At 43.8% G+C, this 12,638-nt stretch overlaps 1 protein-coding gene across 1 annotated transcript in view; it reads right to left on the bottom strand.

Annotated features, from left to right (window-relative positions):
- Nucleotides 1–301: 301 nt before the first annotated feature.
- The window catches only part of LOC126248794 (steroidogenic acute regulatory protein-like), a 161,125-nt gene continuing 148,788 nt past the window's right edge, over nucleotides 302–12,638 (bottom strand). Inside the window, exon 13 of the mRNA XM_049950180.1 lies at nucleotides 302–884. Within this exon, the coding sequence (XP_049806137.1) occupies nucleotides 668–884 (217 nt within the window). The 3' untranslated portion in view covers nucleotides 302–667. The remainder of the gene's footprint in view (nucleotides 885–12,638) is intronic.

Raw genomic sequence — 12,638 nt, 5'->3', positions numbered from 1 at the left:
ACCAGCTGCATGCCCACAAACCACTGTACCATAATTTGTGGGAATTTAGTGAACTGTGAGTAGACATCTGGTGCCACATACTTCCAAAAACCTATCAACGACTTTTACAATCCATGCCAGGCAGAATCACTGCTGTACTGTGTTTTCTAAGAGGAACAACACTCTATTAAACAGGTGGTCATAGTTTTGGCTCATTGGTGCATAAACAGTAAGTTAGAATTAAACTGCTGACACTGAAACGAAAGCACAGACTGGAAATTATGGAAGGAGTGTAAATGATGATGAAAAAGAAGAAGAAACATTAAATATGACAAAAAATAATTTATTAAAATTATATAAAATTTGTAAGCCATTCTGCTGCATCCTCAGTCCAATCTGCGAATACAAAACAGACATCTTGCCACAAAATTTAACAACATAAAAATTTTATGCATGTTTGACTTTTTTTTGCGAGGCAATGCTTACACTATGAAGATGGCTGAGCAAGTCATATTTGTTCAATGATTCAACCATAACATGAGATTTTTATAAAACAAATGCTCTCCTCCAATAGGAGATCTATTCAGTTCTTCAATCACTTTAGAATCACTTTCACATTCCTTGGCGTAAAAAGTACCATTCCTCCACATCATTAAAATCTTACACACATATTTCTAATATGTAGAAGTTATTCACCTACACCAGTACTTAAATTATCTTCACTTTTCATTTTTAAAATATGGGAACGCAAGCACTGCATATAATCACACATGGCTGTAGTGAAGGCTGTATCCAAAAGATACTGAGGAATCCATCCATTAAGGTTTGTGTTGAGCAGCCATCGACATATACACCGATTATTTTCAGCTGGCTGTATAACCCAACAACTGGGCCCATTCTCGCCTCTGCAACAATTTTATCACATACTTAGTAAGTGAAAACATCACCAGTGATTAGAGTGATATACCTTCAAGAAACTTAAACTAGCACAGCTGAATTTTAGGGTGCTTATTCTTTATTAAAGCAAGAAGCATAATAAAACTTACACTTACAATGTTAACAACAACAGTTGGGATATTATCACTGCTTCAAAATAAACACACTATGCAGCCATAATATACGTGATATGCTATAGTCAGTTCTGCTTGAATAAGACACATTAAATGCAAACATCCAATGAACACTACTTATTAACTGTAATGTAAGAATTCTCTAACACCCAACTATAGGGTCACTCATGATACAGGGTGATTATAATTAAAGTTAAACTTTCAGAAGGCTGTAGAAGTAACACCACTGGTCAGAATGATGTCAAATTGCAACGAAATATTATCGGAGAAGGGGGAAAACGAATGGAAGAAGAAAAAAAATAGTGTCAAATTTGATCAACAGATGGCACAGGCTGTGTCAGAATATGTAAATGAAAACACCTGTCATGACTATGACCCCTTGAAGTTGGTATAAACACGCCGGGTACACAGCTTTTCCTCCTTTCGCATCTGTGACGTTTGCCATGACTGTCTCAATGCAGGATCACACTCTGCTTGTAAAGCTGTATTATAAGAATGATGACTGAGCACATGTCGTTCTGCAGAAGTTCGGCACTGAAGGGTTTGAAAAAAGGCATTGGTCCGATGACTGGTGTAGGCCTGGAGAAAATGATCTGGAAATTTGAGAAGACAGGTTCTTTTGGAGTGCTACCTGGCAGAGGAAGGAAACAAATTGATTTGATGTCAGTGGAAGCAGTGGCCACAGCAATCCAGGAGGAGATAAGTGGTGGTGTGCAAATGTGTAGTGCATGGAGAATTGCCCGAACATTGGACGTACTGGTGAGTGCGGTGCGTAATATCCTACAAAACATCCTTCTTTGCTATCTATTCAAAATTACCCATGTGCACGAGTTGCTTCCTGTTGACCTGTCAGCAAGAGAGACCTATGCTTTAAAATTTCTTGCTCGCATGAAAGTGGAAAATGATTGGCCATGGAAGATTTTGTGGACAGACGAAGCCCACTTCCATCTGACAGGGTATGTCAATACAGAGAATTGTCGAATATGGGCAATGGAAAATCGACATGCAAATCAACCAGTATCATTTCATCCTACAAGGTCACTGTGTGGTGCAGGTTTATGGCATCATTTATCACATGGCCACAGTTTTTCGAAGAGACAGGTGCTTCCGGTACTGTTACCTGCACCATCACTAGTAAGTGCTAAGAGTGTATTTTGCGCGACCACATCATTCCAGCTCTCCAACAGCATGGATGTGTGGATGAGATCATTTTTATGCAAGATGGTGCACTTCTGCACATTACAAATACTATTAAGCAGCTGCTGAAGCGGCATTTCGGAAATGCTAGAATAATCAGCTGCCATTTCCCTACAGCCTGGCCATTCCAATCACCTGATCTTAATCCGTGTGACTTCTGGCTGTTGGGCTTCCTGAAAGATGTTGCGTTCAGTGTTCTAATTGTAAACTTAGCTGCATTGAAGGCACACATTCTGAACATGACCCCAGAAACACTTCGATCAGTTGTGGAGCATACTGTTTCTCGATTTCTACATGTTGTAGAAACTGGTGGACAGCATATTGAACATATTTTGTGCCAGTCACATGGAAATTAATAATCCAATTTGATTTTGATTGATGCTTTTTATGCGGTTTTTGGCCTCAGGACAATTAAAATTTTTCCCATCCAATGTGATATGACCTTGCCATGGTGGACGGGCTTATGTAACTAACAGTATCACACCTGTACACTCATGCACACTGAGTAGTACAGATAGTTTAACATCAAACATACACCTTAGGCATTGTTGTATGATTCATTTGTCATTTGTAGTCAACCATTATTAAATTATGATGATTACAGCACCATCTATTGCTACATTTTGTAACTATTTATTTTTCTTCTGCCATACGTTTTCCCCCTTCTCCGATAATATTCCACTGCAATCTGATGTCATTCTGACCAGTGGTGTTATTTCTACAGCAGACTGAAAGTTGAACTTTAATTCTAATCTCCTTGTATATTTCCCATTGGAAAATAAGCAATGTCTGCAAAAAACATTGCAAAATCTTACTAATTACCATTTAATCAACATATATTTAATTATAGACATGAAACTGATGTAATCCTGCTCATACCATTATTCAAATGGTTCAAATGGCTCTGAGCACTATGGGATTTAACATCTGTGGTCATCAGTCCCCTAGAACTTAGAACTACTTAAACCTAACTAACCTAAGGACATCATACACATCCATGCCCAAGGCAGGATTCGAACCTGCGACTGTAGCAGTCACGAAAAATTAATTAGTTAACATCCATTCCAACAGAAGAAATAAAATGGGGCACTAAATCCCATTCGTCATTTGAATTGCCACATACAATACTGTAATCAAAAGGAATATCATAGTCATTGCAGCAGATGATGAAATTGCAATTTTTGGACACAGTCTAGTAAATGACCAGAATCCAAATGAAAGGAATATCACAAAATGTGAGCATAATAAAATAATTCAGAATGAATCTTTTGATCTGAAACTCTACCTTTACCTTTTACAGACAGTGCTCTCACCAACTGAGCTATCAAGGCGCACCAGCTTGTCTATCAGACATCTTCAGTTTTTCGATACCTCTTTTCCGTTTACTGAGTTCCAGAGTGTCTTCACTGCAGAATTTCCTGAACTACTACTACCATGACAGGCTTCATAAATGAATATTTTAGTCACAACCTAAGAGTTATTTTCAGAGTGAATATTTCATCTGTAGCAGAGTGTACAATATTATACAAGGTTCCGTTAGATTGCAGTTGTTTGCTACAGTGTGACTCAATCCCAAAGTCTTACCTTTTGTAGACAATTCTTCTTCCTCACACCCTGTTTCACAGATTCAATTTCATTGTCTCTCTCTTTCTTGCACTAAAAAGAAACATCCTGAACTTCACCCCATATTTCAAAAAGAAAAAAAAAAAAGCACGGTTGTAACCTATCAGCCCCAGAAATTGATTCTGATAGTACATTGATATGACCTACTGAAAGTACAGCTTTTAAACTTTTGCACACACTGGTTATTTATCACTCGATCCACCCCACTGCAGCTACCTAATGCCTGTGCACAAAGTACAATACCGTTTGTACATTACTGTTTTGACAATGGTAACACGCTTTGTTCGTTGTGTCAAAGTGCACGGTTTCTAATATGTAGTTTGTGGCAGAGATCTCTCTGTTTTGAACATTTTTATGTTGTGATCCAAAATTCAGTGTAAATGAATGAAATGAAAAAGTGTGCCATTAAAGAAATAACATAGTGCTATTTAATTATTAAGACCATCATTGTGTTAATTTCTTTGGATTTTAAAACTGACACTGTTAAAGTGAAGTATATTTGCATGAGGTGCACTATTCTTTAACATGATTGCCATGATTAAATTGTAAAATGAAAATAATTACCAGTATTTCATAATAATTCTTCAGCTGCTTAGGTACATTCATCTTAATTTTGAGGCATATATATAGCTGCATACTAGCAACACAAGGATACTGTTAAAATAAAATTGAACATATAGGTGTGTTATGTTGACATATTACACCTCATGTTACTTACTACTTCTCCTGTAGAATAACATGTGTTCTTGTACAAGATCTGAAAACACGTTGGACAGATGTGTCCACTTCTACATCTACATCTACATCTAAATCTACATACATACTCCACAAGCCATGATATGGTGCGTGGCAGAAGGTACCCTGTACCACTACTGGTCAGTTTCTTTCCTGTTCAACTTGCAAATAGAGCAAGGGAAAATTACTCACTCTATGCCTCCATACGAGCCCAAATCCCTCTAATCTTATCTTTGTGGTCCTTCCGTGAAATGTACATTGGTGGCAGTACATACATTCTGCTATCAGCCTCAAATGCTTGTTCTCTAAATTATATCAATAGTCAAAGAGAGTGTCTCCCTTCCTCCAGTAATTCCCCTTCGAGTTCCAAAGCATCTCTGTAATACGTGTATGTTGTTCAAACCTACCAGTAACAAATCTAGAAGCCCACCTCTCAATCGCTTCACCGTCTTTCTTTAATCTGACCTGTTTCAAATCCCACACACACTAACATTACTCAACAAGGAGTCACACTAGTGTCCTATGTGGTGTCACCGCCAGACACCACACTTGCTAGGTGGTAGCTTTAAATCGGCCGCGGTCCATTAGTACATGTCGGACCCGCGTGTCGCCACTGGCAGTGATCAGACCGAGCGCCACCACCCGGCAGGTCTCGAGAGACGGACTAGCACTCGGCCCCAGTTGTACGACGACGTTGCTAGCGACTACACTGACGAAGCCTTTCTCTCATTTGCCGAGAGACAGTTAGAATAGCCTTCAGCTAAGTTAATGGCTACGACCTAGCAAGGCGCCATTTGTAACGTTGCATGTATCTCAAGATAGTCTCACTTGTATCATCAAGAATGCTGTATACCAAAGGACGATATAAAAGTTAAGTATATTCCATAGCTACGTTCTTTTCTTTATTGCATTCATTACGAATCCTGTTCCAGACTTCGCGCCAGTCGGCGTGTGTGTACGTGTGCCCTTTCGGCTACCCGTCACTGTGGACTGGCTGCCTTGTCAGTCCACTACATTGGCGACGAGAGTAAAAAGGGTCTTGTTCTTTCTACTTGCTTGCATTTACTTGTCATGGCTTCGCCAGATGTACTGTCCTAATTTTATCGCTTGCAGAATCAGCAGACGCAGGCCTTATTGGATGCCCTTGGACAGCTCGTCCAGGGTCAACGTGCGCTGCAAAGCGATGCGGCCGCCGCCGCTTCATCACTACCGCAGCCCCAACACGCAGTTGCGCCACCTTTTCGTCCGTTTCACGCGGACGACGAAAGTTGGACGGAATGGTCCCGACAATTTGGATTTCATCTCGCCGCCTACAGAATTCAAGGTAATGAGCGGCAGCCGTTTTTGCTTTCGTGTGTAGGTGTGTCCACCTACCGTGTGATAGTGAAATTGTTTCCCCGACGCGACGTAGCAACTCTGTCATACGAAGAAATTTTGTCTGCTTTAGATGCCTATTTCAAAGAAACAGTAAATGTCGTTGCAAAAAGGTATGAGTTCTTTCGTACAAAACGTACGGCCGGTCAGACTAATCGGGAGTGGGTTGCAACTTTGCAAGGCCTTACAAGGGACTGTGCTTTTGAATGTGAATGTGGACTCCCTTATTCAGATACTATGGTGCGTGACGCAATTGCACAGAACGTTTCAGATGTTCGCATAAGGGAACAGATTTTGAAACTAGTTAATCCCTCCCTTCAACAAGTGATAGACATATTGGATAGGCAAGACACACTTGACTTTGCTCAGGACTCATTTGAAACTTCGCCAGCCGTGTGTCACATTAACCGGCCCGCCGGGCGCGCTGCACGGCCCGCTAATCAGCCCTCGCGCACGTCCGCGCAGCTGCGGCCTAGCTCTCACACACGTGTGCCGCGTAGGCAAGCAAATGCAGTGAAATCATGCCCGCGGTGTGCAACTAGACATTCGCGTGACAATTGTCCGTCACGCCAAGCTATTTGCTTTTACCGTCATAAAACAGGACATGTTCAAAGTGTTTGCCAGAAAAAGCACAGATCAGACAATCACAACCATTCCAGGCCCTTTGCTTCGCGCCGGAATAGAACCGAGGACAATCAGGCTCGTGGACCTTCGCCCACGGACATTCATGTAGTTAATTCCACCCCGTCCAGTGCCACTTTCTCTGACAGTGACTTTGTTCGTCCCACAAAAAGTGTGCGTCGACGTCGCCGGAAGTCCCGTCCGGTCACAAGTGCTTCTGTACCTGTATCAGTTCAAATTGCATGTGAAAGTCGCTCTTGTCGTCAACAGGATAATAAACTTTTTGTAGACTTGGACTTTGAAGGCAAAGTGATACCATTCCAGCTCGATACCGGAGCTGCGGTTTCATTGATCAATCACGACACATACACACAACTGGGCAAACCTCCGTTGCGTGCCGCAAATGTTAAGTTAAATAGTTATTCCGGACAAGCTATCCCTGTGTTAGGACAGTGCACTCTTCTTGCAACATACAAGGGACACACAAAACTTGTGTCATTTTACGTTCTTCGTTCTTCTTCTGCTGTGAACTTGTTTGGTTTGGATTTATTTCAGTTGTTTAACATGTCTATAGTCAATCAGGTACTATCAGTGAACGAGACTGTGCCTTCAGCCAGTGTTTCTCGTCTATGTGCAGAATTTGCAGGCATTTTTGCACCGGGCCTTGGTTGCGCTAAGAATTATGAAGCACATTTGGAACTGAAAGTGAACACGCAACCGAAATTTTTCAGAGCGCGCAATGTTCCCCACCCATTCCGTGATGAGGTCGCCAGAACATTAAACGATTTAGAATCGCAAGGTGTAATTGAACGTGTGCAGGCTTCTCTCTGGGCATCACCCTTAGTTATTTTGCAAAAACCTTCCGGAAAATTGAGACTTTGCGTGGACTTCAAGGCAACTGTGAATCCACAACTTGTGACTGCTACTTTTCCTTTGCCCCGCCCGGAAGATCTTTTTGACAAACTGTGCCCGGGAACGTATTTTTCAAAGTTGGACCTAGCAGATGCGTACTTGCAAATACCCGTGGACGAAGAATCCCAGCGCGTCTTGGTGGTTAACACGCATCTTGGGTTGTATCGCTTCAAAAGACTGCCATTTGGGTGTGCACCCGCCCCTGCATTGTTTCAGCAGTATCTACAAACTGTTTGTGCGTCGGTCCCTACTGCTGCGAACTATCTGGACGATATTGTGATCTCCGGAAGGACAGCAGCCGAACATTTAGAAAATCTACGAACATTATTTCAGGTATTGCGACACAATGGTCTTCGCTTGCGGAAGGACAAATGTGTGTTTTTTGCTCGTGACTTACCCTATTTGGGACATGTCATCAATGCCCAAGGCATACATCCGAGTCCAGAGCACCTCCGTGCCATACAAGAATTGCCTTCGCCGCAGACTTTGAAGCAGCTGCAGAGTGTGCTGGGTAAAATAAATTATCACCGCTTTCTGTGCAATGCCTCTTCCATTTCAGCTCCGCTTCATCGCTTATGCCGTAACGGTGTTCCGTTTGTCTGGACGCCGGAATGCGAACGCGCCTTTCGCCAGTTGAAATCGGCGTTGCTTTCAAATACTTGCCTTACGCCATTCGATCCCCAGAAACCCCTTTTGTTGATGGTAGATGCATCGGATTTCGGGATCGGTGCTGTGCTTGCGCACAAAGATGGATCGCATGATCGCCCTATTGCCTTTGCGTCCAAATTGCTCTCATCTGCGCAAAGAAATTATTCACAGATAGAGAAAGAAGCTTTGGCTCTCGTATTTGGTGTTACTAAGTTCCATGATTTCTTGTATGGTCGTCACTTTACCATCATCACCGACCACAAACCTTTGACATCGCTTTTTCATCCAAACAAGCCTGTACCTCCACGTACAGTGCAGAAATTCATTCGCTGGTCTCTTTTTCTCTCGCAGTACCGCTACGATATCTTGTATCGGTCCACTGCTAAGCACGGCAACGCTGATGCGTTGTCCCGTTTGCCTGTTGCTGAGGATAAAGCATTCGATTCTTCCGAACTTGCTTGCATGTTCATTGATGCGGAAACCGATAACGTGGTCGACTCGTTTCCGATTGATTTTCGTCGGGTAGCTACAGCCACAGCTTCTGACCCTGTCCTTGCTACTGTTTTGCGTTTTGTTGCTACGCAATGGCCTTTGTCGAAGTCACGGATCGAGGATCCGTTGGTTCGCCGATTTTTTGCTCACAAGGAGAGACTTTTTGTACGACGTGGTGTTTTGTTGTTGCGTTCTGATAATGATCAGTCCCGAGTCATGGTCCCATGTTCGTTACAGTCCTCTGTCTTACGGCTTCTTCACCAAGGACATTGGGGTATAGTGCGAACGAAACAACTTGCTCATCAGCACTGTACTTGGTTCGGAATCGATGCTGTGATTACGACTATGTGCTCTTCTTGCATGGCGTGTGCCGAACAACAATCCGCACCGCCGCGGACATTCTTTGCATGGCCGAAAGCCACTTCCCCTTGGCAACGCTTGCACATAGATTTTGCCGGTCCATTCTGGAATGCTCGATGGTTGGTTGTGGTCGATTCTTTCAGTAATTTTCCTTTTGTTGTCCGGATGTCTTCCACGTCATCTGCACCCATCCAAGCGTTATCCGCTATTTTTTTCATTGAAGGTCTTCCACAGACTATTGTTTCCGACAATGGCCCACAATTCATGTCTGCAGAATTTCAGTCATTCTGCAGGGCCAATGGTATTCAACATCTGACATCCGCGCCATTTTCGCCTCAGTCAAACGGTGCCGCTGAACGATTGGTCCGGACTTTCAAGTCACAGATGTTGAAGTTGAAAGAGTCGCATTCTCGGGAGGACGCATTGTTGCTCTTTTTGTCTTCGTATCGCTCTCAGCCCCGCGATGGACGCTCGCTGGCTGAGTTGCTCCACGGTCGTCCTCATCGAACCTTGATGTCTTTGCTACATCCGCCGCATCAGGTTCCTGTGCAGCGGCAGACTCCTGCTTTTGCTCCTGGTGACGTTGTCTTCTATCGCAACTATCGAGGTTCACGGCGTTGGCTCCCAGGGCGCATTCTTCGCTGCCTCGGCCGCGCGATGTATTTGGTTTTGGGGGCCTCTGGTGAGGTGCGTCGGCATCTCAATCAGCTGCGCCTCTGTCGTCGCCTGGGTTCTGCCGCTCCCCGTCTGCTTTCAGCGACGGTGCCGTCTGGTCAGCGCCCTGGGGACCCATCTACTGGCTCGCCTCATCCCCAGGTGTTACCGACGCTGCCTTCCCTATTGCCTCATGGCGACATGCCGCCGCCGCCTGTTCTCCCGCCGGCGCCGCCCGCAGTGGACGCATCGCTGCAGCCACCCAGCGCCTCCCTGGGTCACGCGCCGCCGATCGCTTTCCGTGACCAGCTGTACTCCGCCATGGAACTCTTGCCCGCTCCGGACCAGATGTCGTCTTCGCCCATCGGGTGCCCCGACCACATGGAGGTCGACCCTTCGGCCCCTCCTGTCTCTCTACGGGCGCATACACCGCATGTTGACGTGCACCCTGGACTAGGTTTTCAGGCGTTTCCTAGCTCCCCTCGGACCGAATGGCAGGGTGCGGGTGGCACAGCCTCGCCTGTTGTTAGGCTCCCCACCTCGTCCCATACGTCAACATGGGGTCCCCCCCACGGCGGGCGGAAGCCTTATCACACGACCGTCCGCCGATTTGCGGGGGAGGAATGTGGTGTCACCGCCAGACACCACACTTGCTAGGTGGTAGCTTTAAATCGGCCGTGGTCCATTAGTACATGTCGGACCCGCGTGTCGCCACTGGCAGTGATCAGACCGAGCGCCACCACCCAGCAGGTCTTGAGAGACGGACTAGCACTCGGTCCCAGTTGTACGACGACGTTGCTAGCGACTACACTGACGAAGCCTCTCTCTCATTTGCCGAGAGACAGTTAGAATAGCCTTCAGCTAAGTTAATGGCTACGACCTAGCAAGGCGCCATTTGTAACATTGCATGTATCTCAAGATAGTCTCACTTGTATCATCAAGAATGCTGTATACCAAAGGACGATATAAAAGTTAAGTATATTCCATAGCTACGTTCTTTTCTTTATTGCATTCATTACGAATCCTGTTCCAGACTTCGCGCCAGTCGGCGTGTGTGTACGTGTGCCCTTTCGGCTACCCGTCACTGTGGACTGGCTGCCTTGTCAGTCCACTACATCCTATATACAGTTTCCTTTACAGCTGAACCACAATTTCCTAAAATTCTCCCAATAAATCCAAGTCTACCATTCACCTTCCCTACAACAATTCTTATGTGTTATTCCATTTCATAGTGCTTTGCAATGTTATACCTAGATATTTAACTAACTTGACTGTGTCAAGCAGCACACCACTAACGCTGTATTCGAACATTAGGGGTTTGCTTTTCCTACTCATCTGCATTACCTTACATTTTTCCACATTTAGAGTCATTCATCATAGCAACTAGAAATTTTGTCTAAGTCACCTTGTGTGCTCCTCCACTCACTCAATGATGACATCTTCCCATACATCACAGCACAGCCACAAACTGCTGCTTACCCTGTTGGCCAGATCACTTATTTATATAGAAAATAACAGCAGTCCTATCACGCTTCCATGGGGCACTCCTGATGATAACCTTGTCTCTGATGAACAGCCACCACGGAGGATAAAATACTGGGTTCTGTTACTTAAGAGGCAGTGTGGCACCATATCAAATGCTTTTCAGAAATCTAGGAATATGGAATCCGCCTGCTGCTCTTGATTCGTAGTTCACAGGATATCCTATGGTAAAAGGGCAAGTCGAGTTTTGCATATGCTATTATAAAATAATAGATTATAAAATCTTACTGATTTGTCGACAGAAGCTTTTCCCTCTCAAGGGAATTTATTATACTTGAACAGAGAATATGTTCAAGGATTCTTGTAGAAACGTTCTTTTACCCTTCTTATACAAACAGGTCATCTGCACCTTTTCAAGTTCCTTGGGACTTTGCACTGGGCGAAAGATTCTTGCTAAATGCAAGCTAATCAAGGGAGCAATGCTGTAGAGTACTCTTTCTCCTGTGTGAATGATTTATTAAATCCAAAATTTAAAACTTTGCCTACTTTTGCTGTCTTCTACTGCCACGCCAGACCGGCAATGAGTGACTGGATAGAAGACTTAGACCCACTTAACAATTTTATGTAGGACCAGAATTTTCTTGGGTTCTTGGATGGTGTGGTAGTTGTAAGCTTTGCAAATCAATCCTTTTACGAACACATGGATTTCTATTAACTTTTTTCTGTCATCATTTGTGAGTTCTCTTATGAACTGAGAGTGCAACAGCGTCCTGTCTACTCTTCCCTTTTCTTCAACATCCTGCAAATAGGAAGGCTCAGGTTGTCAAACCACTGTATAGTGCCTCGCTCTCAGGCATCAGGCGCCTGCAGTGGGGTGAAGCAAGTGTGCACAGTAGTTTAAAAGCTGTACTTTCATAAGGTCATAACTGTGTACCATCAGAATTAGGGCCTGAATTTTCAAGCAGAATCAATTGTTGGGGCTAATATCTTTCAAGTGTACTATTTTCTCCTTAAAATATGAGGGCAAGTTGGGGATAGTTTCTTGTAAGCCATGCAGGAGAGCCTCTGTACAGCTCGTAAAGTATGGGAGAGATACTAGCAAACTGAAGTGTTGTATAATGACACAAAAATTGCAAACAAAAATAGGAAAGTATGTGAGACTCGAGCTCTAGCAACCACTAAAACTACAATATATGCCCTTTGATACTGAAATTTAATTGTTGAAGGCCACCAAAAACATAGTTTCAAGTTTTATACCGCACTTAAGCACTACTGACACCAGGCTGCAATTTAATTATAATTTTCTGCAATACAGGTCAAGGCAGACAACTGTGGTTAAATTATGTATTCCTTGCAGCCAAAATCTTTATTGTGTGAAATTTTCTACTTGATGGCAAGCTTGACCTATATCTGTGTATTGCTTTTCACTTCAGGTAGGGACAGAGTAAGAGGTGTGCTACAACTTCGAAAACAGTGAATGAATGTGTTTAA

Source organism: Schistocerca nitens, chromosome 3 (genome assembly GCF_023898315.1).
Source record: "Schistocerca nitens isolate TAMUIC-IGC-003100 chromosome 3, iqSchNite1.1, whole genome shotgun sequence".
Classification (NCBI taxonomy): Eukaryota; Metazoa; Arthropoda; class Insecta; order Orthoptera; family Acrididae; genus Schistocerca; species Schistocerca nitens.
This window is presented reverse-complemented; position numbering and strand designations above follow the sequence as displayed.